General features: G+C 42.1%; 2 protein-coding genes and 1 non-coding gene across 3 annotated transcripts; 2 read left to right on the forward strand and 1 right to left on the reverse strand.

The window, feature by feature from the left end:
- Positions 1-848: 848 nt before the first annotated feature.
- Positions 849-12,639, forward strand: ism2b (isthmin 2b). Its single transcript, XM_041958726.1, has 6 exons — positions 849-1,526; positions 5,560-5,811; positions 7,081-7,414; positions 9,327-9,464; positions 9,590-9,658; positions 10,012-12,639. Exons 1-6 carry the CDS (start codon positions 1,416-1,418, stop codon positions 10,527-10,529), a joined length of 1,422 nt encoding a protein of 473 aa, XP_041814660.1. The 5' UTR covers positions 849-1,415; the 3' UTR covers positions 10,530-12,639.
- A 7,099-nt stretch (positions 12,640-19,738) lies between these two features.
- trnat-ugu lies at positions 19,739-19,811 on the reverse strand. The gene has a single exon. It is a non-coding gene; the product is annotated as a tRNA-Thr (tRNA).
- A 109-nt stretch (positions 19,812-19,920) lies between these two features.
- LOC121621653 (cholesterol 24-hydroxylase-like) lies at positions 19,921-24,978 on the forward strand. The gene is made up of 15 exons (XM_041958190.1): positions 19,921-20,132; positions 20,293-20,370; positions 20,794-20,875; positions 21,093-21,166; positions 21,373-21,459; positions 21,670-21,808; positions 21,966-22,076; positions 22,162-22,324; positions 22,675-22,740; positions 22,953-23,025; positions 23,108-23,192; positions 23,380-23,490; positions 23,697-23,785; positions 23,897-23,963; positions 24,045-24,978. Exons 1-15 carry the CDS (start codon positions 19,984-19,986, stop codon positions 24,192-24,194), a joined length of 1,524 nt encoding a protein of 507 aa, XP_041814124.1. The 5' UTR covers positions 19,921-19,983; the 3' UTR covers positions 24,195-24,978.
- Positions 24,979-25,124: the final 146 nt, after the last annotated feature.

Here is a 25,124-nt window from a genome sequence, read left to right on the forward strand (position 1 = left end):
AAGAGATTACAAAAATGTTTCAGTTGCTTGGAGCTCTTTGATCTTTTGTGATATTTTCCAGCCTACCTACCACGAATACCTGTGGACTGACCTGCAGCGACCATTGGAAACTTGCTTATCACTTGTTTTTGCCCTTGGAGTTGTATTTGGGTTGAAGATAAACCACTTGGAGGAGTTTGTAAAGCCATGATGTTTGTCACCCATGCTGCTGGAAACCGTGCTGATTAAATCACTTTCTTTGTATCACGGTCTGGAACGGGCTCGTGTTTATTTACAGCAGGCGCACACAGACTGGAGTCACAACCTAAAAGCTCATGACAAACATGTTTGTAAGCCTTTTTGACTGATAAGTCACTGACATCCTGCCATTACACAGCATTCCACACCAGCCAGTCATTCACTCCAGTCTTTAAATGGTGTATTTGTCAAAGAGTGGGATGATATAATGACTTGTTTCCACAGATTTGAAAACGGCAAAACAAGTCCAAAGAACATTATGTGATTGAAAAGATTGCGATAATATCGCAAGGCATTGGTGGAATATTTCACGTCAAAAGTTTGGCATTCACTAGTTCTAACTATTCTAAAAATTAAATGAAATTGACTTTTCTTAGCGAGTGAGAAATGTCCACTTCACGGCCTCCGTATGTGCCCATTGTAGGCTACATGTAAACTAGACCTTGTACCTTATCAAGAACCTCAGTGGCCCGACGCAGCCCCCCTCCACACAGCTGTGAGCAATAAGCTTCCCACCCCCAACTCCTTCAGCATCAACCCTCTGAATGCGTGCGTAAAAGGCAAGTTTACCGAAACCGGTTGGCTGGGCTGTGCGCACACTAAACACGCGCATACACACACATTCACTCGAACCGGTGGATGAACTTCAGATGGATAATGGATTAACGCATCAGACAGATAGCAAAAACGCACAGCGTGCTATGAACTCCAGATGTCAATGTATTGGAAGAAAACACCCACCCACCCACGACGGAATGACTCACAGTTTAAAGTAGTCGAATAAGCGAGCGCCGGTGCGGACGGGGAGATTCTGCGTGGGGTACTTGACTTCTTTCTGGTACTTAAAGCTCTTCCGACTGTGGTTTTTATGGGGAAGAGAGGCGTTGAGCTCGACCCGCCATACGGACTGACAGTTGCTGCGCGAGGCGCTGGTGCCAGATATGGATAGCGCGCGGGATACCTCTGGACGCTGGTGCGCATCTTCATAAAGTGCGACACTTTGAGACTGACGAGGCCTAAAACTTCACTTGTCCCGAGACAAGGTTGCTGACAAACGGGAGGACGAGCAGGACGCGGTCGCTTCTTCCAAATCAGCAAGCTAACTTAGGGAGAGCAGTTTGAGAAAAACCTCCAGAGTACTTTTACAAACCTTCACGGGGAGCTTTGAAGCAGAGAAGATGCGTCAAGAGGTCGCGTGGAGATTTCAGATGCTGCTGATGATTTGGCCAATACTTGTCGTTCGTTTGGGGACGGGGTTTCCTGCCAGACACAAGAATGTTGGCCACAAGGTAAGTTTTCCTTCAGGTGTTAACGTGTTTTTGAAGTTTAGCGAGCTACAGCTGCAGGTTTCAAAAACGCTGCGAAGTTTTAAAATCTCACCTGACGTTGACAAAACGTATTTCTTGTCAAACAATTAGCTCGCGCAGTGGTGTACAGGTTAGCTAGCTAATGTTCATGGCTCTGTCCGCTTTACTGCTAAATACAGTGCCTTCTTTAATGTCGACTAATAGTCTCGATTTTGTCATTGACCGTGTTATACAACCATCACATAAAAACTAATGATGGCTTTTATAGGAAAATTACAATGTGAGTGAAAACAAACAAAATTCCCAAAGCTAAAGTTGAATAAGGACATTCTCACTGGGTGCCACAAACACTAAGTAGGTTTCATTTGGGAATTTGGTTAAAAACAAAAATCATGAATTAGTCATTTCCAACACATTTTCTATGTTTATTTGTACAGGTTTTATCAATAAAATGTAAAAGTCATAGAAAAAAATGTTTGACAAATGGCTTGTAAAGTCGGTGTTCTTTATCAAGCACTGCCCCTCAGTCAGTTTGCATCAAATGGCTCAGACAATTAAATGAGCTGAATTGGCAGAAGTTCCTCATCATCACTGAAGTTCAGTGCATGCTGCTCTCTTTTGTTGCACTTCTCTCTCCATGTATAGTAAGGTTTTCCTTCACTAGGCATTCACCCTGCTATAATAAATCCAAACTCCCGACACACACACACACTGCAGTGTGTGTGGTGTGTGTGTACGGGAATGTTTGTGTTACGCGCGGACATATTTGGATATCAAAGTCTGTTTGTGTGTGTTTGTGTCAGGGTTCAGTTTTTGCCTTTGAACTCTCCTTCTTGTGTGGCCTCCCATGGATGCCCTGTTGGGACTCTCTCTCTCATCGTCTGTCTGATTGATGTCAAAGCAAAGAGAGACAGAGAGGAAAAAGAGGGAGGGGGAGAGGAGAAGGGAATGATTAGTGAGATGAAGAAGAAAAAAAAATCTCACTGTGGCTCGGGTGATTGTTCATTTCATTCACCCAAAGGCTGCAGTTGGTGACTCTGCACCTTTGCTTGTGACCTGCTAGATGTGTGTTCGTAAGTGGTGGATGGAGAGGAGAGATTAGCAGAGGAAGAGAGAGGGAGGAGGGGAAGCTCAGTAAAGCGGGCGCCCAGTAACGAGATGCTTATGTAACCAGAATAAGGCGAGCCCTCGGCATCTCTCACACTGGAACTCGGGTCAAGTGTCATTCATCTGATTGTTTACATTGGCTCTTTTTTTGTGTTAATGTGGAATTTCCTGTTTTTGGTCTTACCCCCATCTCTCTGTGAAGAAGAAGGGGAGGAGGAGGGGTTTGTGTTGAAGTGGCCTCTTTTCCAAATATTGGGACCTGTTTGCCCTGACTGTTTTGCCCCCACCTCCCACCCCAACCTCCACAACCTCACCCCGATTCCACCAGGCATGCATTTGTTGTCCCGTTTCCATTTGCAGAAGATGGCGATCAAAGAGTGTCTATAGTTTATTGTTCTTCTGTAATGGTTTGGAAACAGCCAAGTGCAGAGGCCTTTGATATCTGCGGGCACATAAATCAGGGCTGCCACACTGCCTGCCTTCACAGCCTGCCCCCCAGCCCCACCGGATCCCATCCCTGCCCCTCACCTCAGTCCCTGCTGCCCCCGTCCCATCTCCTGACCTCTTCTGCCTAACCTGAATGTGTGTCACATCAGTGACAGTAGCTCAAATGTTTCCAGTCTTTTCAGTCTAGTGAAAGGAGGATTTAATGTTTGTCTGAGAAGAGAGAAGCAGTCTCCAGACCAGGCCGAGGTCCCCCACTGCATCCCGATAGTCTCCCTGTTAAACGCACCGCATGCCATCAGCCAGCGGGCCTTTGATCGGAGGAGCCCCACTGCAGAGAGGAGGAGTGCAGGATCAGAGAGAACGAGGGGGAGGAAGGAAGGAGGAAGAGAGTGATATACAGGGTGAACGAATACAGGATCCAGATGTGTAACAGGACGAGATGAGGAGGGTGTGAAAGTATGTGGCCTCTCTCGTGACTCTGGACCTTCTGTGTCTGCGTGAGTGTTGGTGTGTATGAGTGAATATTGTCACCGCTGGTCAGGTTTGATGTTAACACACACATGCTAATAGCTGGCCAAGATAAAACGGGGCATCATGCTGGACGATTTCTTCATTCAAATCTTGTGTCAGACACCACATGTAAAATAAAACTAAGTTCCATTTCAGTTTCCCAGAATCCAAGGTGCTTTGTTCAAATGTCTTGTTTTGTCCGACCAACAGTCCAAAATCGATGAAACTCACTTTACAAAATATACGGTAAAACAGGAAAAGCAGCAAATAGTCCCAGTTTTGTCAGTTGTCAAAACTTGTTATTTTTGCTTGAAAATTACTTAAACAATTTATAGATTATCAGAGTAGTTGCCACTTATTTTTCTGTTGATCAATTAATCGCCTGATTGTTTCAGCTCTATTTAAACTGTATCTTGTACTGAAAACCGGGTCAAAAAAGGAGCAATTTTCAGCAAAATCAACAGCAAAATGATATGTTCTCCAAAAAATGTATGGAGTATATATTTACCAAAAAATTGCTCAAACTGACATCAACATGCTATTCAATAGGAAAGCCACTTGCAATATTTTATGTATTAACGTGTGTTAAAAATTCTCTCGAGTGTTTTATTTTTTTATTATTATAATTCGTCTGCTTTAATGGGATGTTGAGTTTTCCTGGCAAAAAATGTGGCAAACAGTCAATTTGCAATTATTGCAATATGTGTAATATTTGCTTTCAGTATTTGCAGTGGATGAAATTACAGAGAGAAAGGCCAAATATGCCATATCTACTTGTCACCACCAGTTTACAGATATCTGGGGAGGGGGCCAACTTCTCTTCATCCATCATTTATCATGCTTGACGGGCTTCTCCTCGAAACAGGCATAATGTGTTCACATGCTTGAATTTGACCGACCACATAACTTCTTTATGGGACAATCACAGGCAGTCAGTGAAAAGTACGCCCTGTTCTAGAGGCCATAACTATAAATCACAAACCGTTTGGTCATTAATTCAGACATTTCTTCTCCTCTTTAGTCCTCCAACTGCAACTGGTTTGCTCTGAGCAGACCACAAACTGGCTCAGGTCAAATCTCAAGGTCCCATCCAATCATATGTTGGGGCCAATTTAGCATATTCAGGATGATATAGACATGAGTGAATGGAAGATTAGGGTTCATTAGTTTGGATTTTGGTTTTGACCAGTGTCAGGCATGAAATAGATATGCGTGCTATTAGACATGAAACAGACACATGCTCACTGGAGAATTAGACCAACCAAAAATCCATTTTCAGTGACAATATTCCAGATACAGTACATATATCTACAATTCCCCGCCATTATAATGTTACCATTCATCTCAGAGATCAACATTTCCTCCTGTTCTTCTTACTAACTGTAAAACCTGAAAGGTCAGTTTAAGTGGTGGCCGTAGTGGCGGCAGCACAGCAGGTTCAGGCACGCTCGCAGCAGCCCAGGGGTCCCACGCCTCCCAGGCCCTCTCATTAAAGCTAAAAGAGGATCTCTCTGGCACAGGCCCCTCTTTGTCCTGGATGCCATGACTGTTGTGGGAAAAAAAAAAGAATGAAATGAACGAAGGCTGGTTGGTCACTTGGCTGGTTAGTTGGATGCCTCAGAGGCTATTTGGAATTGCTGACCAGGCTACAAATGGGTAGATGGTTTTCAGGTTTCTTCCTGGAAACAGAGCACTAATTGATTCTATACTCATCAATGAGCCATTACAAGTAATGTCCTTTTTTGTCATTCACTTTAACGTAGCCACTTGCTTTTGAATGTCCAGTCTGAGTTGCCTTTGTTCTTTACATTATTAAAGGTGCCCACAGTCATGATAGATGTAGGATTTAAGGCATTTTTCCTTATTCATTTAATCCTTTAAATCATTTCACTAGATTATTGTTTCTGGTCCAGATGAACTCTTAATCTTACATTTTATATTGCATTTACAGACTCATGGACACCCAATTCATAGCGGTGGGGTCCAGTATGTCCCTGAGGCTTTGGAGCAGCAGAACCAGGTCCAGAGTCTCCTGCCTGAGCCCCACAGCCACCAGAGGAGGTGGTCCCACCCCCAGCATCGATCGGTTGGTGTTCTTCCACAGCCCGAGCCTGAGGAGGAGACTAAACCCTTCATCCTGGATCTCAAGAACTTTCCAGACTTGGCCAATGCTGACATCAACTCACAGAACCCCAACATACAGGTGAGTCGGGGCATGGGAGTCACTAGTTGTTGGTCTTAGTTTTTTTTTAAAGTCTTTGAGTCTCCTAGACAGCGTTCAAGATGAGAATATGTTCTTAATCTAAGATGACAAAGATAGCTCTTATAAGCCCTACATAAGTTTGCTTTAGTTTGTCCCCTGTATTTTTTGCGGTAACCATCAGACTGTGAATAATGGGTCAAATTAAAAGCACTCATGCAAGGAGAACTGGGGCATTTTGTCTTTTATTGTGTAAAATGATTAATTTCCTTAATGTGTAACAAAAGCACCAGTCTCTCGGTCTAATCTTAGAGACTCGCCTGCATCTTTCTTTGCTATTATTTAATTAAAGTGTAATAAAAGAAAATGGGCTCTAAGTGTTAGCCATTAAGTCCTCATCATATCCCTCTACATTGACCCCAAAAGTTCAAAAAGTTCTGTTTAACTTATCTCATGGCAGTTTTCCTCTCAAACTCTGGTCAGTGTAATCAGGATGTGGTTAGAGAAACATAATGAGGCCGGCCTATGTCTACATCAAGTACAGAGACCCATGACATTTCTGATGAGTTTTCATGTAGCATACAGACCAGATGACTAAAAGACTCTACACTAAGGATATATTAGGCAAAGACAAATGAAAGCATTTCCAATCATCATATGGCTTTCCTAACTGTGAAATTAATTTCACATCAGTAAAAGTTAAAAAGGTAGTTTTTCCCTGCACTATCCCTGTTGCCTGGTCTTCGCATCAGCTGAAGTGGGCCCTTGGAAGTACTGTAGCATCTAGGATGAGTCATATTGAGGTAATGAGAGGTAGTTATCCATAATAAATGCTCACATTCTCCCCCTGAGAGGGTCGTTTGGTTGGCTGAATGCTCATGCTCACGTCTGGCTGGCTGATTTAGATCCAGGGAGCGGGTTTACTTGCTGAAAAACTTTGCACATTTGATATAGTTGATTTCTTGAGAAGAACCTGCAACCCAAGTGCTAAAGCTGTACGGAAGTACTTTACTTTTTTGGCATTATGGCAAGGGTGAAGTTAACACATCAACACTGGACAAATCAATTACTTGATGTATGTTATTGTCTTCTACTATGTTTGGTTATCCAATCACATGGCAATTTGAAGTCTTTGTTTGTTCGTTTAGACTTTTTGGAGACAGTGGTTCAGCTTCACAAATGATGATGCTGTCCAAGATCTCATCAATGACACAGATGAATGTGTTCATGGGTTACTTCAGCTTGACAAAGACCCACTCTTTTTCAACATAGGTAACCATTGAGGTAGTGGACGACCCCCAGATGGAAGTAGAGATGGACCTGGCCAAGGAAAAAGACTGGCTACCTTCCTCTTCCTCCTCACCCTCATCCACAGTAGATTGGCTCGGAGGCAAGAAGCTTTTCTGGCCCCTTTTCTGGAGTTACACCGACGCCGATTCCAGCGAGGACAGCAACAGCCGGTCAGGCGTGGGGGAAACTGGCGAGGAAGAGGAGGAGGAGGATTACTCCCTGGATTATGGAAGCGAGGAGCCCTTACCCAGCGGAGTGGGCGGAGACTGGGATACGCGTTGGAACGAAGGCTGGGATCCAATGCAGGGCTACTATGGTAAGGTTTGCCAAGTAGTACACTTGCAGTGTGCTAGTACAGACGCAGAGCTCTTTTAGATATGACTTCATCAAACTGATTATGGGTTTTTAAAAATTACCAAAATGTATCTTGTGGGGAAAAAGGAAAAGAAAAAAAGGAAAGTGTGAAAACCACTGGATTCATCACATCAAAAAAGAGATGGAGATAATGGGGATATCTGTAAGGAGTGACAGAGAGTGAGACAGAAAGTGATAGAGAACAATGGAGACGGAACAACAGAGTGGCTTAGGAAGGCTGCATGATAACTGTCTTCACAGTCAGAGATGCCAGCATGCGAGGCAGCATGAGCACTCGACCATCAGGACATTGTGGGTTATGGGCACTTTGAAGTCGACACTGGTCGTGCTGGTCGCAGAGGCCTGCCTTTTGAAGATGGGTCCGATGCGCTCGCTAATGGCAGCGTGAGGCCGGCACTGTTCCCTGGGACAAAACAGCCCTCTGCTTGTGGACAATTAGAGGGCAGTTTGGGAACACAGAATGACAGGGGCCATTCGGCCGCCCCTTTCATCCTTCCCCAGGACCCCATGGGCCCCCCCAGACCCTGGCGGCCCTCACTGCCCTCTGCGGCTCGGCCTTTTGAGCCAGTTCAAGAATTTCGGGGGGCTTTCAGGGCTCTGCATAACTTTTACAGTTCTTTTCCCGCTCTTAATTCTGCCTTCCTCTGGTGGGAAAAAATGTTGTGTCTCAGCTTGCACGGACCACTTATTCAGTGGTAAAAATAGTAAATAATGAGAGAGGAGGAGAAAGGTGTACGTAGTGAATGAAAGGGAGAGAAGATGGAAAGAGATAGGCAAAGAAAAAGAAAGTCTGATGGGCTGGGCAGTGGGTAGGCCAATGTGTGTGAGCCTACTGTAGATCAGAGCGCAGTTATGGGCTTACCACAGCCTAAAGCTTTCATTCTTCAGAGAAATTTCCCACAGATACCAATCTGTGCATGATTGATCTGTTTGTTTTTCCAGGGTTTTTGAAGGCTATTCTTGCACAAACCTCTGCTGTTGTAGTAGTGTAATCTCTAAATGTAGTAACAGGTGTCTGAAAAACTGGCCAGTTTTTAAGTCTTTAATCTTTCCCTTATGCCAATATATAGACTTTATCTGCTTAACGGTTGTGCATGTAGACGAGCCAGCAAAGGGCAACAATGCCTATTAAGTGGTCACGTCTAAAGACTCGGTGAACATAAATCAAGGATGTCTGCCTTAGCTTCTTCTGTAATTAAGACTCTCCTGAGACCTCATTCCCGTATGGCCACATGGCGAGTTGGCAGCGCCCACAAAGCAAAAATGGGTGCTCGCTACACCCAAGCTGGTATTTCTGCACCCACCTCGCCTTTAATCAAGAATGACTTGTTTTCAGTGTTATTAACACCACAAGGAAACGTGGTGCGGAGGCGGACAGCCACAGCACAGCTTCTCTCTCTAATTTTACTGAAGCCTTCTTTAAAAGAATATGGGTTTGCATGGGAAAGGTTTGTCATTTATATGGACTGAGACAGTCCAGAAACTTGAAAACGTATTCTGGATTATACTGTTGAAGTACAGGCTGAGTTCACTTCAACGCTAAACTGTAAGGTGTTTTATTGAGTTTTCTCCCTTTGTTCAAAATCTCAACCCTTTGAAGCTGCTTCCCACTAGCCTGTTAAATACATTACTTCTTGTAATTGTAATCTGCTCCTGAAAGCATGATATAGAGCTCCTTTAACTGTATTCCTTTCATGATCTCTTTGATAGTTTTTACAACATGGAAATTATATTGTGCTTTAATCTTAGTAGAATCTGATGAACTCTCACAGAAGTGCAAAGTAAGTTTTGATCTGTGTGAAAACTGAGTTTGTGGCACTGAATATGTTTGAATTTTGTGTTCCTTTACATAGAGAAGGAGACAGATGAGTGGACACCCTGGTCTCCCTGTTCAGTGACCTGTGGACACGGTGAAAGGAAGAGGACCAAGTCCTGTGGCTACTCCTGCACTCTGACAGAAGCCTCAAAGTGCGACCTGGAGCCCTGTCCGGGTGAGATTCTATTCCATTTCAAGAAATAAGATGAACAAACCAAGGCCAGAGTATTGAGGTATTTGAATTCTCCTTTCCCAGCTGGTGTTTAATCTATAGCTCATGCACCACTCTCCTCTTTGTAGGTGATGTCAACACTGTGGTGGAGCCTTTCCCTTTCGAGATGGAGAATGGCACAGAGCCATTTGGAACAGGTGAGCTTTTCTAATGGAAAGTTCTCCATAACAGCTTTCAAGAGCTTAAAGGATCATACCACATTTTACCCCTTTAACTGCAAGTCGTTAATGCTTTACACTATTTTACAGAGTATACTGAGCCAGATACTGTATATACTGTAGTTGTAGGTATATGGTAGTACCGGATTATGGCCTCATGCCACTGATATGCTGTTATAAGGTAATGTAGAACTGGCTTATTTAGACATGTAATGTAGCTGTTTATAGATGCCAGGCATAGGATTCAGACTTTACTTCATGCTACCTGTAGTGCTACCATGAACAACTGCGACCCACAATTTCATGTTACATTGCTGTCCTCTTTTCAATAGATGTGGACAGCTGTGAGAAGTGGCTAAACTGTAAGAGTGACTTCCTCCAGAGGTACCTCCACCAGGTCTTGTCTGAGTTGCCCAGCTGCCCCTGCTCCTACCCCACTGAAGTGGCGTACACCGTGGTCAGTGTCTATGATGAGACCCATGGTCGGCAGTTCCGCTGGCGTGATGCCAGTGGCCCCAAGGAGCGCCTGGACATCTATAAGCCATCAGCACGTAACTGCATCCGCTCAGCACTTTCCAGCGACTCATCTACTCTTGCAGCGCAGCACTGTTGTTACGGTGATCGTGGGCGGCTGATCACGCGGGGGAAAGGCGCAGGCACGCCTAACCTGATCAGCACTGAGTTCTCACCTGAGCTGCACTTTAAAGTGGATGTGCTACCTTGGATCCTGTGCAAGGGAGACTGGAGCCGCTTCCATGCGGTGCGACCACCCAATAATGGATTGAGCTGCCCAGAAAACCCCCATGAAGATGTGTTCATGGATGAACTGGAAGAGGCCAGGGAGTACTGAGGGACCACAGCCAAAACTACCACTTCACTCAGAGAGTCAGACAGCCCAATCCTAATTTGAGAGAAAACTGCCTACCTTGAAAGTCACGAAACAATACATCTAAACCATGCATCATGCATTAACATGCATTGGCTCAGAGGAAATGCACATTTGTGATTGGGAGATTTGTAGGGTTTAGAGTGATGGTGAAGTTTGGCTGTCTCAAATTAGGATTTGGCACAGTGTCCTGGTATTGGGCTCGACTGAACTGAATTGCAAGAATGAGAAAAAAATGCAGTGTCCTCCCATCTCTTGCCAACCTGTTCCACGTCTGGCATGGCATCAAGCTCGCTCTCTTCATATTCTGTTCACTCTCATGGGTGCGTGTAAGCATGATGTCTACCGACTGGCTTTTTTGACGGTGTCCTGGAGCACTTGTGATTAACAACAGCAACATATGGTAAACATCCTGATCATGCTTCTTGTAGGTTTTACATTAGGAAATAAATGAATGTGGGCTGGTTAAACTGATTAAACAACACATGCATGGGAAGAGTCCAACAGATGATTATCCCAACTATGCTGCTACAATATAAAATCCTTCAGGTTTTACAAAGGTATTAAGGGGAACAAGACAATAGGATCATCAGTAGACCCAAAAGATGCCACATGCATTCACAGTAATGTACATTTCAGTCAATCTTTTGGGACGCTAAAATTAGTCATGTCAGAAGAATTTGCGTGCTCAACCAGAGAGGTAAGCTAAGAGGATCTCAAACATTCTGCTGTCGAGCTTTGTAGTGAGAATTATGATTCCAGCCCTTAAGCAGTAATGGTACGGGAACAACACATTTGATTTCAAATGTTTTGTCACACAGATTGATTTCATGTATTTCCTAACATTTTCACAGCCAGGAAGATATATGATCTGGGTGCCAAAGAGTTAAAAAATCAGACCGTGTAACTCCAGCCTCCTAAATCTCTATGGTGCAAATGTAGGATTAAATGTTCTACAGTGAGTAGATTGTGCTCATAGATGTGTCTCTACAATGTACTCAGGGGGACTAACTGACCATGATAAACAAATTTGTTGACTTACCTCGACAGCGGAGCACTATTGGAACTAGTACAAGGTGTATTGGGGTAAAGATTTGTAGGAGGGTATTGGATGTGTAATCCAGATTGGAATTGATGAACAGATAATGCTTTCAGAAAGCAATTGGAACCTGTATAACTGAATAGCTGTTGATGCATTGTGTGTTGTAGAAAGATGTCATTGCTGTTTTAGCTGTTGGCTTACGATCTTTGGGTTTATGTACAGAACTGGATTGGATAGAAAGGACATTCCTACTCAAATAAATATTCCTGAGAGGTCGTGTAGTTGGAATGCTTATCATGGCTAACGCAGAATACATATAAAGGCGACACGGAAGCAGTCGCCAATGGCAAATATTTTAGTCTCAGTTTTAGGATTAGCAGTATTTTAAAAGGCTGAGGCACCTCACTCAAACAGTGGCAGTATTGTTAAATGTACTCAAAAATACTCCAGGAATTGCCCCTTCTATCCAGTCTAATTCTAAGGATGTTTGCTCCAAACCTTTTTTCAGGAATTCTGCTTCCAGATGTGTATTTGCAAACAGGCATTTACATTTTGGAATCACCGATTTTCAAGGAAGGCACTTTATTTAAGGTATACACACACAAAAGATATATCAAAATGTACTCATGTTTGCCATTTGTTGATGATGAAGTGTTATTGTGAAGGGAAACTCGCCAGAAATGCTGCATTGTTCTATGAAAGTGCATATATCAAGTGTTCTGTTGAGGAAAGCATGATCTTTTTGTGATTCCTGAATTTAGTATTACATATATGGTGTTGTACAGTATTTATTTGTCTGTTCTTTTTTTTTAAGTATGCTGAAGCTTTGAATTTGTCTCTATACTCAACATGGTGCACTAATCGGACTGAGAAATGAAGGCACCCATTATCAAAAGGGAAACCACTTGCCCTCATAACCTCATATCACTTCATAAAGCAACATCAAGTGTCTGTATTTCATTCTACTTTGTACTGCAGTGTTCTATGAATATGTTGTTGCAATTATGCTGAAGAAATATATAAAGACCTTGCATTCATCATCTGACTTTTTAATGTGTCGTTTCTTTTCCCACACTTTAGATACTGTGTTGTAGAGCCAAGCATAGCATAGTGCTGTAGAGCAAAATTCCTTTAACACAACTGGCTAGTTATACTCTTTATTGACGGACATACCAAACTTTTCCGTACCTTTCCCCTCCAACAAGACAGGTACAGTGCAGCAAGCATTCCTTTAAAGCACAAACATGTCACTTCCTTGTTTGCAGCTGCAGACTAAATCTTAAGACATCCAATTGCAGGTACTGTACCAAGACCAACCAGAAATAAAGTGTGACAGACCACTCGGGCTTCTTTTTCAAATGCACCAAATGTCTGAAACGTCATATCACGAGATTAGCAAAGAAGAGTTTTATGTTGAAAAATTAGTTTTTTAATTTTTTGGGAAAAACACATATTTGCTTTCTTTCCACTCTCATGACTGTACAGTGAATATGAAGCTACAGGCGGCAGCCAGTTAGCTTAGCTTAGCACAAAGACTGGAGACAGCTAGCCTTTTGCTCTGTCCAAAGGCATGAAGGTCTGGTTACCAGCGTACAATCACTAATTAACATGTTGTATTTGTTTGTGTAGTCTGTGCAAAAAACTATGAATTGCTTTGTTATGGAGGTTATGTGCTGTACTATGTAAAAGTCAGGAGCAGTGGACAGAGCCAAGATGGCTGTTTCCTCTGTTTCCAGTCTTGTTAAGACAAGCTAACTGGCAGCTGACTGTGGCTTTACAGTTACCGTACAGACACAATGGTATCGATCTTCACATTTAACTCTCTGCAAGAGAGCAAACAGGCATTATCATCCGAAATGAGCTAGTGGAAGCTGTGATGTATTTAATGCCAGAAATACCATTTGTGATTTTTTGTGTGTGCTGAGAAACAATGTGTAGCACATGATTCTAATTATTCATCTCAACTTTACCTTTTTGACATCCAACACATCCTGAACACAGCGATAGCAGGATTCAATTAGGAATACCGCATGAGTTATCTTGCTAGCACATGTGAGCCGTGTGTGTAGTTGCTGTTCAAGCCAGCAGCATCAAATATTTCCTCCGTTTACACTGTGTGATCGTCTGCGTGTTCCCAATCTAACTTTGGTTTTCTTTTTAAGTACAGTTCACAACTAGAAGTCAAAAGTCAAACTAACATTTTCTGTCAGACTTCTAAACAAACAACCGCAGCCTTTTTTAAACCGTGCATGCTTCAGGATTTGCAAATGTGTTGCGGGCATTCCTCTGGTGATTCACAAGAGTGGCACATTATTCACGGATATGATTGTAAGTTGTGGTTGGGGTGCGAAGCGAAGAGTCCAAGCAAGAGCAAGAGGGATGGCAGCGTTGGCTAGAGAGTCCCTTAAATAAGTTCCAGAAAATAAAGCTGGAAATCCAAAATAGGCCTTATTCTGACTGTCACATTTTCCTGTAAAGACATATGGGATATGTTGATGTTATTCAGGTTTTAGGAGCATTCTTTGAGCGTATATCCAGCACACTGAGAATATGTGTCTCAGTTGGGGTTTCTACCACAGTTGGGGTAATGCGGCACACGGCCTCTGTGTGTTGTAAATAAACCAACCTGAAGACAGTTTGCAAGGCTGGACTGGAGGTGCATGCACAAAAAGAAGCCCACATTTCTGGTCAGAAGGAGAAACACACCCACTTTCAAACATTATGCAAGACTTGGATATCAACAGGCTTTTGGATATGCGCAAACATCGCAACTCCGACCTTTCAAGAAGGTGGTTGAACGATCGAAAGCGGGGTGTTCCTTCAGAGTATGCACAGCTGCATGTAAACGGGAATATTAGTGCTATATTCATTTTCATTAGCCATGTAAACAGCTTAGTAGGAATATTGTCTTTTTTGGAAAAGGGCTAAAACCAGGATATTTTGTGCGTGTGAATGTACTCATTGTCATCCATCTCCACTGTGGTATCTAGGTTGATCTATTCCTCCCGTCATGTTGTCTGAGGCTATACTCTTTCCAGAGGATTAAATAACATTGAGATTAAAAGTTCAAAGGTCGGGGTAATGGAAATCCATAGGCTTAGGCAATCCAAATACTCCTCTTAGATACTCTAATTCCTGTAGGTCATGATGTCTATCCTCCTCTTGTTGCTCTCATTGACCCAAGAGAGAAGAGAAAAAAAAAGCCTGGTTATGCAGTCAAAATAGTACAATAGGTCAAAAGTGGGACACAATTAGCGGAAGACGTACATGTACATGTACATGTACATGTTCATGTGCACAACCAAGGAGATTCTTAGAAATCCATCTATCCATCCGTGTGGTGAGTATCCACTGTGGAATGAACGATAAGGAGCTTGGTAGGTCTACTATGGTCCTTCAGTGATTCCTAACTTGACTACAGATGAGTGGTGCGTGGAGGGAAGCCAGACACATGTTGACCACATTGCTGCCGCAGAATAACAGATAAATAACCGCAGATGTGTAGACAGAGGAGAAAGCAAAGAGAGGGAAAACAGAAGAGCGAGGAGAAAAGCACATAAAAGAGAGGGGAGGTTTCAGAACTCTGTGGCGAAAAGATGTTATCTAAAATATTGAATGGAGCAAGAGTTCCAGGGCGGATGCATTTAAAAACCGGGTGAATACACTTCACAGCTTACGGAGGGCACGTGTGTCATGTCACTGAGGGAGTGCACTGTGGTAACACAGAAATTCAAGCTGACCAAAATCACTGTATTGCAATTTAGCACCGAGTATTTCACATACGAAAGGTGAAAAGGCTGCACCGCTGTCCAACAGTCTGAGAGCACGCTTCGCCGTGCACATACACGTTAGCTAGTGAATATGTGTGTGGTGTGATTCATTCCTGTAGTTATAGCGCTGGTGGCCCAGGCCTGGTGCCAGCGCTTGGTGGTTGCAGATCTGTTTACTTTTGAAGGCTGGCAGGAACATGAGATTTCCTCTGGGTGTACTGCGGCTGGTCGACCTGCAAACAGCATGGCCCTTCAAGTCTCTCGCTGCTCCCGTTACAGGCTAACCCTCCCCGCAGGTCACTTGTGCTCGGGGTAGCCCCACGCAAACAAAGGTATACTCATACAGACACCAACAAAGGTTCATTGAAGTCACTAACACTAGCCAACGTGCTGCATTAATGCTGGTAAACATACGCTGCCTAAACACACATACTCTAGCAGCTCCACCTACATGACCTATGAATGCCAGTGGATCTTAGGATCCTATGGATTATCTTAGTATGACTTATCCCATGTCTTGACCAGCTTGACACAGAGGAAAACTTTGTTCTGAGACGATCAACAACACTAATCTCAAAATGGAGCCTCCATTCATAAGAGGCAGAAATGCAAGGGTTAAAAAGCATGAATAACACTTAACACACCAAATATGTGTTTCCACCTCTTTCTTCAGATGCAGGCAATGCAACGTGAAGAAATAACAAGATTAAAAGGTCTACAGTCATGCTAAGGTCTAAATTGTACTTTATGCTTTCTGATGGCGCCCTATGGAAAGAGAACAGACCACGCAAGATGGTATAGTTCGTCCTGAAGGGAACATATCAGTACCAAATTTCAAACCATCCAATAACTGTTGAAATGTTTCACTCAAAACTAGAGAAAAGGTCCTGGGAATACCAAAGTCAGAGAGATTCATCCTCTGGGGACAGTGAAAGTTTGTACCAACTTTCACAGTAATCCATTTAATTAAGATGTTTTAATCAAAGACCAAAATGCAAACCTCATGGTGGTGCTGGAGGAAGAGTCATGGTAACACCAACGGCAGCAGGATTCATCCTCTGGGGACCATGAATGCCTGTGCAAAATCCCATGGCAATTTATCCAATAGGTGTTAAGTTAGTTCAGTCTGGAGACGACTGTGTAAAAATGTATGAAAACTGACTGTGTACATTCTTGCTGTACATTCACTTGCAGGGACTGTTATGTATAGATAATGTTGTTATTTTTTTGTGATGTCTAGGGTCAAAAAGTCCTTTCCTCTTTAATAATATGTTTCATGCTCCTCAATCTTGCAGACAGAGTACAGGCAAATTATTTTATCAAGCAAGAACAACACAGAGCACGATAATCCCGACACTGGGACACCAATATCCTCAGTGAAGTCTGAATAACTGACATTCTTCGGATGGACCAGACTCTACAAACCTTTGTTTGTTTACTCATGTCCAGTGGGAGTCTTAATTTTCTCCCTCTCTCTTTCTCTGTTGATAATATAATCAAAAGAGAAGCCAACACAATACCTTTGGACATGAGAGGGGCCTGCGGATCCAGTAGTACTGAGGCGGCAGCCAGCCAGCCATAACAACATCAAACAGCCCCTAGCCTCCAGCGTTTACACAGAGCCAAGACCCTGGACCAAAAATATGATTGCTCGTTCTTTTTAAGATAAGAATGCAGACAAGCTTGAAGGTTATTGCGAACAATATGTACAGGTATGAAGTGTCCATAGCGGTAGAAGTGGATGGATCGCAGCAAACAAGTAAGGAGAAAGTAGTAGTACCTCAGGTCAGATGAGAGTTCTTGGAGGCCCTCGATCAGATCCAAATGTTCAGGGATTAGAGATATTGTCTCGCAGATAAGATAGGGACAGAAAAGGACAACATTCTCACTCAAATGTGAAATACACAGGCGTGTTTGATACAAGAAAACATCTAAACCTGTCTCACTTGGGTGAGGCGACAGTTCTTGTCAAAGGAAAAACAGAGATGGGAGAGTACTGACAATGTTAGCAAACTGACAAAGAGCACCCCCTGCTGGTCATGAAGACTAAGTACACAGGCCTTAATGTGGACTTCACCTCCTTCTAACTGTGCCTGAGCTGCCTGAGACTTCAGCAGTGATCTCAAAATTAAAAGCTTTATTTGTAATTTTATTCACAATAACATTAGTTCATATAAGACAAAATTGGACAGAAGTTATTTTGCCACAGTTTAACAAAGTTGTTGCATTTAAAGTTAGGCTCGTAAATAGACCATCACAGCCATCAACACAGCTGTTGTATGGCTGCAACTATTCTCATTATTGATTAATCTGCAGGTTATTTTCACATTTAACTGATCAGTCAATTCATTGTTTGTTTGTGTTTGACCAACAGTCCAGAAGCTAAAGATATTGTGGAAAACAGAGAAAATAATTCTAGAAGTTGGAACCAGTGAATTTGTAGGATTTTTGCTTTAAAAAAAAAAACACATGAACAAATAATTGATTCTGAAAATGGTTGCTGATGAATTTTCTGTCATCTAAAACGTGCGTGTTTAATTTGTCATCAGTTGATCTGACGGGTTGAATGAGGACGAAATCAGATATACAGCAACATGAACAAAACTTTTGGTTCGTCCTACAGAATCATAGTTTACTTTCAGAGTCCCCGTCTCAGCGCCTGGTTAAGTGGTCTGTAAAATCGCACTACATGCATTTTAACACAGAAGCGGCGGAGTGTAGATTTGCATTGCCTCCCCTTTTCATGTTGGCAATTCCGTCCTGCACACTGTGCCTCTGAAAAGCTATTAACAGCTTGGTTTACCATGTAAAAATAATCCTATAGTGTGTGTATATCACCACCCACGGGTTGAGATTGGGCTCAGATTAGTGAGCTGCTCATTGCTTCCAGCTTCGTGTGGGCCTGAAGAATGTTAAGTAGATGAGTGTATGAGCTGGAGAAGAGGACACGTTCAGCTTTTTTGGGGTTATCGGGTACAATGACAGCAGTGTTTGATTGCCAAGGCAACACATTTCATAGCTATGATCAGTTAGGAATATAATTCTCCATATTTCCTCCTACAGATCAGATGCTGTACAGGGTAATGCATCAGGGGAAATGGGGCAATGCATCAGATGCTATCAATTTATGGTATTTCTTGAAGAATGAGACATAAAATAAACACCATAGCTGTTTCTAAATCAGATTTTGTGCCTTACGCTTCCTTTGTCACAGCCTTTTAGCCCCTTTTAGCACCGCAGAACGTGTTTTATTAGCAAACATAAGCGCACATTTGATTCACAATGTCCATCTGCGTCACTTAGCCTATCACTTCTGTATGCATCTCTTTATTAAACCTATGTGAGATTCTGCGTTGACTCAAACAATTACCCCGTTATTCCAGCGCTCCTGGAGATGAGTGCAATTGTATAAACCGATGGAGAGTTTCTGAAGTGAAAGCAGACAGGATCTGAAGTGTGAAGTGCATCTACCTACGTAGGGGTATGCTCCGATTGGCAATATTGGCCCTATTTTCAGTCATGGAGGAATTCCCTTGCCAACTGATTGGTGAGGGATGGATATTTTTTAAAGTTTTAAAGTCTCCAACTCACCTCTGCGTCATGAAGAAAGGAAGTTTGCATGGTGCTGTGGGTGCGTGCCACATAGGCCTACTTCTGCTTCATTAAGAAGGCATAATAGCGCAGCTTTTAGGGACCTGGCATTAACCTGTAAAGCTACAACTACACCACTTTTTGTGTGCTTCACTATTATGCTGTGTGCTGGTGTTTTCAGCGGGCATGGTGTACCCTACTAGATCACCTGACGAACAGACTGATAATGATAAAGATCCTAACTAAAGAACAAAACAGCCTCATTGAAAGAGGTACTTCAAAATAAGAGATGAAAAGAGTATTTTCCACCACCAAGCACCATTTTTTAAGATGTTGTCCCAAGACCCTCAACCACAGTCTAAGTTTGTCTGTACAAAACCTGAGTGTTCCTAATGACAGTATCATGTACAATATATTTAAAAATCAATCAGTCTAAGTCTAAAAATCAGTCAGTCTAAGTCAGTATGAACAGTTCCATAGGAGTATAAAAAAAATCTTTGCTATAACATCTGCTCATTTTACCCTAAAAAGAGTGTTTTGGCAGAAATTACATGTCTGCAACAGATTAAGTCAGGTTACACCCATATTTCCTACATAAAATCAGCTGTTCCTGATTACTATCGTTAGTACTGTACTTTCTAGGCATTATATGTTCTATCGTCATTATACTACTTACATATACTACATCATAATGATATCAATGGCACGACAGTCTGATGTGACATTTATTTTGCCAATTCCATCTGAAAGACAAAAACATTTTTCCGAACAGGCCCCAGCGAGGATCGAACTCGCGACCCCTGGTTTACAAGACCAGTGCTCTAACCACTGAGCTATGGAGCCCGTGTGTGCTGCCCCTTGTGGTCAAAAAATTTTTCAAGATCTCAAATATTACAGAATAATGACGTAGTTACTGTACGCGGGCTACTACCGACTGACCTTTTCACTTCACAGTACACGAACGGATAGGCGGCACAACATTACAGACTGAACGGACTTCACTTGACTTCTCGAAATGGCAGTTTTCCATATGCTTTTGAGCTGGGCTGCTCAAGCGCTCATTTTTCTGCTCTTTTTGGCTTTAATAGCGTTTCTTGGTTACTGCCTGTATATTAAACACATTCACATGAAATATGACCACATACCTGGGCCACCGAGAGACAGGTAAGTTAGCTAAGTTAAGTGCGTCACCGTTAAGTTAAAGCTAATGCTAACATTACTATCGTCTCCTAGCTAACGTCTGCAAAGACTTTTGTTTTTTCGGAAGTAAGTCAGTAAGTTACTGACATTACCTGCTCCTCGACTCTTTGTTTTTCTTCCTTAGTTTTCTCTTCGGACATTCGCCAACGTTTTTGAGGATAATGAAAAATGAAGGACTTCTACATGACAAGTTTCTGGAGTGGTAAGCACGACTGTAACTGTTCAATGATGTAAAGATGTCTACTCAGAGCAAACTCCATCGCCACCACCGTTAAGTCAGGTCCAGGTAACTGTTGAACTGTTCCTAACCACCAGTATGCCAGCGCGGTGTAGCCCCCACATGCCCCCACATGCTGCTGTCGGCTGTCTGTCCGTGATGCTGGATGTAGGTCACGTCACTGGTTTCGATACCCGCTCTTCCTTTTTTTTTGTCGATGCGGCTTTCTTGTGTTTAAGCTGTCGTTTATTCTGTGACTAGTCGTCTTCACCTATCATAAATATGAATTTTCTTTTTTTTTTGTGATTATTGTGACTAGTGCACCTTCACTGAGTACAGGTGTGCATGTGCAACTATGGATGTATTATTTCAAACAGTTCGAACCTATATGTAAGATGTCATTTACAGGGCAGAGCGTTATGGGCCTGTTTACAAGATATATGCTCTGCATTATGTTTTACTCTGCGTGACCTGCCCAGAGGCGACCAAGGTAAACACCTCACCCTACAACAGTATCTGTGTAACCGTCAGTTGCATAAGCATTGCACAATAAACAGTGTGAAAGTGCACATACAGGCAGATAGACCTAGTTTTCGGAGAAATCCTTCCAAAATACGGTGCCAGCCGTTGCCCTGTGTGATGAAAATGTGCAAAAAAGCTCATGCCCTGGTCTTTCAATGTTCCCTTTTTTGATGCCTCTTTTTCAGGAAATTCTGATGTCCCCAAAGTACCCCAAAGATAAATTCCTGTACAAGAGACTCTTCAACTTGTTTGGTCAAAGGTATTTTATCCGACTGCAAAATTCGGTAAACTATTCATACTGTATACATTCCAGTGATACAGTTACTGTATCATTGTCAATCCTTGTTGACAAACTGAACTTGGAATGATTTAGAAATGATAAGTAGACGAGGTGTATGAATTTGTTATTTCAAATCATTTGCAACCTCATTTTGCTATTTTGAAAGTTCCATGTCTGTCTTCAAGGTTCCTAGGTAATGGCCTGGTAACAGCGCAGGACCATGAACTGTGGTATAAACAGCGCCGGATCATGGACCCTGCGTTCAGCAGCTTGTGAGTTATTTAATCATTACAAAGACACAGACTGGAGTACCAGCTTAACCTTTATTTTATGTCCAGTGTTTGCAATCATTCTTTTCAGATTGGGTAGTATCTGTTGCTCTCTTTTTTGTCAACATTGTCCAATCACAGAATTTATCTGGAGCTTTGCAGGTATGTCCTAACCATGCTAGTCCACTGTCTAAAACTACTGGTCATTTGCAGGTATTTGAGAGGTCTTATGGGCACCTTCAATGAGAGGGCAGAGAAACTGATGATTAAACTTTCCGGAATTGCTGATGACAAAACAGACGCCAACATGCTCCACCTAGTCAACTGTGTTACCCTGGACGTTATTGCTAAGGTACTGTGCCATAGTCTGTTTTGCAGCTTCCTCTGCAGTAGGCTTGATCAAATAAGTTTTTCCTTGAACGTGATGAAGCACCACCTTATCACAGCTGTTCTTCTAATCAAATTATAGCCATCTTAATATGTTTGTTTGTTTTCCTGATAACTCTCAGGTTGCTTTTGGTGTGGATTTAGACCTGCTGACAACCAGTTCACCATTCCCTAAAGCCATTGAGACATGCCTTAAAGGGATGGTGTACTATGTCAGAGACAAATTTTTTGAGGTAAGACGCCACTGTAACTTTGTCTGGAGTTTGTATGACGAAAATATTGCAAAGTGTATGAGATCCTAAAATTTTGCATTTCCAGTTCAATCCAAAGAACCGACCTTTCATTAATGAAGTGAAAGAAGCTTGCCGCCTGCTGCGCACAACTGGAGCTAAGTGGATTAATGAGAGGAAGACTGCCATGCGAAACGGCGATGACGTCCCCAAGGACATCCTCACGCAGATCATCAAAAGTGCTGGCAAAGGTTATGGTCCCTAAAGTTCAGATTAGATTAGATAAAATAAGAAGAACATTTTAACATCCCTGTGTTGTCACAGGGTCGTGGTAGTTGCAAACAATAGTTTCAAGGGTCTAGATAGGTACCAGATATTTATTTTAAACTGTCACAATATAAGAAACACATTTAAAATGCAATCATTATCTCAACAGGTGTGTCATTAACAGCTCCATATAAGTAGATTTGCAGAGCAGAGGTGCAAGTTTAACAATCAGATAATAAGTCAGATAGATCAGTTAATATACATGTAGAAAATGAGTTCAACTTTTTTACAATATAATACTGGTTTATTCAATGATATTTTCTTATTATTCTAGAGGAAAGCATGACGCAGGAAGATGAAGAGTTTATGTTGGACAATTTTGTGACATTTTTCATTGCGGGTGAGTCTGTGTTGTTTCTGCTTTGACGTGTCAAATACTCCAAATAAAAAATCATGTGTTTTATTGTGTTTTTAGGTGAACTCTTCTTTTAAACACAATGTTTTGCTTTAGAGATAATGAATCTGATCAGTTTAAGGTGTGTTGTGTGTTGTTGATCCATGTTTGCTCCATTTGAAGGCAATGTTCTGATTTAGCCATCTGTACCATTTTAGGGCAGGAAACAACAGCTAATCAGCTGGCTTTTTGCATCATGGAGCTTGCAAGACATCCTGATATACTGGAGAAGTGAGAGCTAATAATACAGTGCAAAAGCAGTTTCATAATGTTGCTGTTGAGTTTCTCCAGTTGTGTTTTTTTTATTTCTCAGAGCGCTGAAGGAGGTGGATGAAGTCATTGGGATGAAACAGGACATCAGCTATGACGATCTAGGACAACTGAATTACCTCTCACAGGTACATATCTTGAAGCTCTGAGGGTGATGGTTTAGCTCTTTTAGTTAGCCTATACTCTTAAATATAAGGAATGGCTCCATCTGCAGATGATATGCTCAACCAGGATCATTTACTTCCCTCCTGTCAGTAATTCTGCTTAAATGTGTTTCGTCTGTTTTTTATTTTTCAATACTGCACCCTCCCCCAGGTGCTAAAAGAGACTCTGAGGGTTTACCCGACAGCTCCCGGCACATCTCGTGATGTAGTGGAAGACATTGTCATTGACGGCATCAACATACCCGCAGGAGTCACGTGTTTGGTGAGTCATTCACTTTTGTTTGTACCCATAAAACAGGAAGTGTGTGTCAGAATCCAAAAATGTTTTCTAGTGTGTTTGTGCTTTACATACATAAAGGCAGCTATCACTTAAAAACACACAACAAAAGTTTTTTTTTTCCAGAAAAGTGACAAAACGTAAATAATTCCCTGCCATCAGAATGTTCAATAAGCTATTCTAAAATTCAGTTTAGCTCCTATGTGACTGGTAGACTGGATAAATTCTTCAAGGACCCGCTGACATTTGATCCAGACAGATTTCACCACGATGCTCCCAAGTAAGTATATAGTTTTCTCATAATGACATGTTTTAGTGCCATTGATCATTGTGCCAGATAAGAAAGGGAAAATGGTGTGTATCAAACGCTTTCTCTTATCTGCTTTACAAGGCCTTATTACTGCTACTACCCCTTTGCCCTCGGTCCACGCTCATGCCTGGGACAGAACTTTGCTCAGGTGGGTGGTGGCAGTCAAAAAGAATTAACACAAACACACAATACATAACAACATATGGAGTAACTCAGTTGGTATTTACAGATGGAGGCTAAGGTGGTGATGGCCAAGCTGCTCCAGAGGTTTGAGTTCACCCTTTTGCCGGGACAGACCTTTGACATCCTGGACACTGGCACACTCAGGCCAAAGAGTGGTGTGGTGTGCTCCATCAGACACAGGAGCCACAAGAAATGAATGGTCAATATCACAGCTCTGTGATCCTGCCTCAGTCAGAAGCCTCTTATGCTGACGAGTTGTTTTATTACTTAGCCTTTGTAATCAAAATATGATATGCACAGTATATTCAAAAGAAGTTCTGCTTCTACTTTCTAACAATAATGAGGATATGGTAAACCGGGGTAGGTTACAGCATCATTAGCACTTTAATCTTCTGAGATAATGGACAGTTGACTTTTTAGAGATATGCTACAAACATGATGATTATACAGAACATGATACATTGCTGCGGATTAAACTACCTAACAGGATGCAATGTAGTTGAAATGAACTCAACCATAAACATCTACTGCAGTAAAAAGCAACACGCACATGAATGCAGCATTAATATAAATCCAAAAAACATCATAGTAGTGAAACAGGGGGACCACTTAACTGCACAATGAGTACTTTTACTTTTGATACTTTTTAAGTACATTTTGCTTATAACATACTTTTACTCAAGGTTTTGAATGTAGGACTTTTGCTTATAGTGGAGTATTTTCAGTGTGGTATTGGTACTTTTACTTAAGTAAAGGACCTGAATACATTTTCCACCACTAGTTGGAGCTAACGCTTTAGCTCTTCCATACCTCCTGAGCTTCTGAACTTGTCTTGTGCCTTCAACAGTAATTCTGAAATGCTGAATTTACAAATGAAAATAAACCACGGAAGTAAATTATCAGCTGTTTTACCATCATTGTACTGATGCAGAAATAACTTGTTGTTGATTGTTTTGCACTTTAATAAACTGTTAATTATTTTAATGTCTGATAATCATTTTATTCCATGCTCATCCTGCTGTGCAGTGATTTTTCTATGTACTCAACCTGCTGTGCATTGGGCCATTACCGACAGCGTACCACAGGGGGGCGCTATGACCTTGCAAAGAAATCTCAAAAGCACCTG

The sequence above is a fragment of the Chelmon rostratus genome, chromosome 18, assembly GCF_017976325.1.
Source record: "Chelmon rostratus isolate fCheRos1 chromosome 18, fCheRos1.pri, whole genome shotgun sequence".
NCBI classification, from domain to species: Eukaryota; Metazoa; Chordata; class Actinopteri; order Chaetodontiformes; family Chaetodontidae; genus Chelmon; species Chelmon rostratus.

Bases quoted from the DNA above. Each gene is read 5' to 3' on its own strand.
- ism2b (XM_041958726.1), top strand. From the start codon at position 1,416: ATGCGTCAAGAGGTCGCGTGGAGATTTCAGATGCTGCTGATGATTTGG. The intron at 5,812-7,080 runs GTGAGTCGGGGC...TTTTCAACATAG, and splicing joins CACAGAACCCCAACATACAG to GTAACCATTGAGGTAGTGGA. The intron at 9,659-10,011 runs GTGAGCTTTTCT...TCTTTTCAATAG, and splicing joins CACAGAGCCATTTGGAACAG to ATGTGGACAGCTGTGAGAAG.
- LOC121621653 (XM_041958190.1), top strand. From the start codon at position 19,984: ATGGCAGTTTTCCATATGCTTTTGAGCTGGGCTGCTCAAGCGCTCATT. The intron at 20,133-20,292 runs GTAAGTTAGCTA...TTTCTTCCTTAG, and splicing joins CCTGGGCCACCGAGAGACAG to TTTTCTCTTCGGACATTCGC. The intron at 23,964-24,044 runs GTGGGTGGTGGC...TGGTATTTACAG, and splicing joins TGGGACAGAACTTTGCTCAG to ATGGAGGCTAAGGTGGTGAT.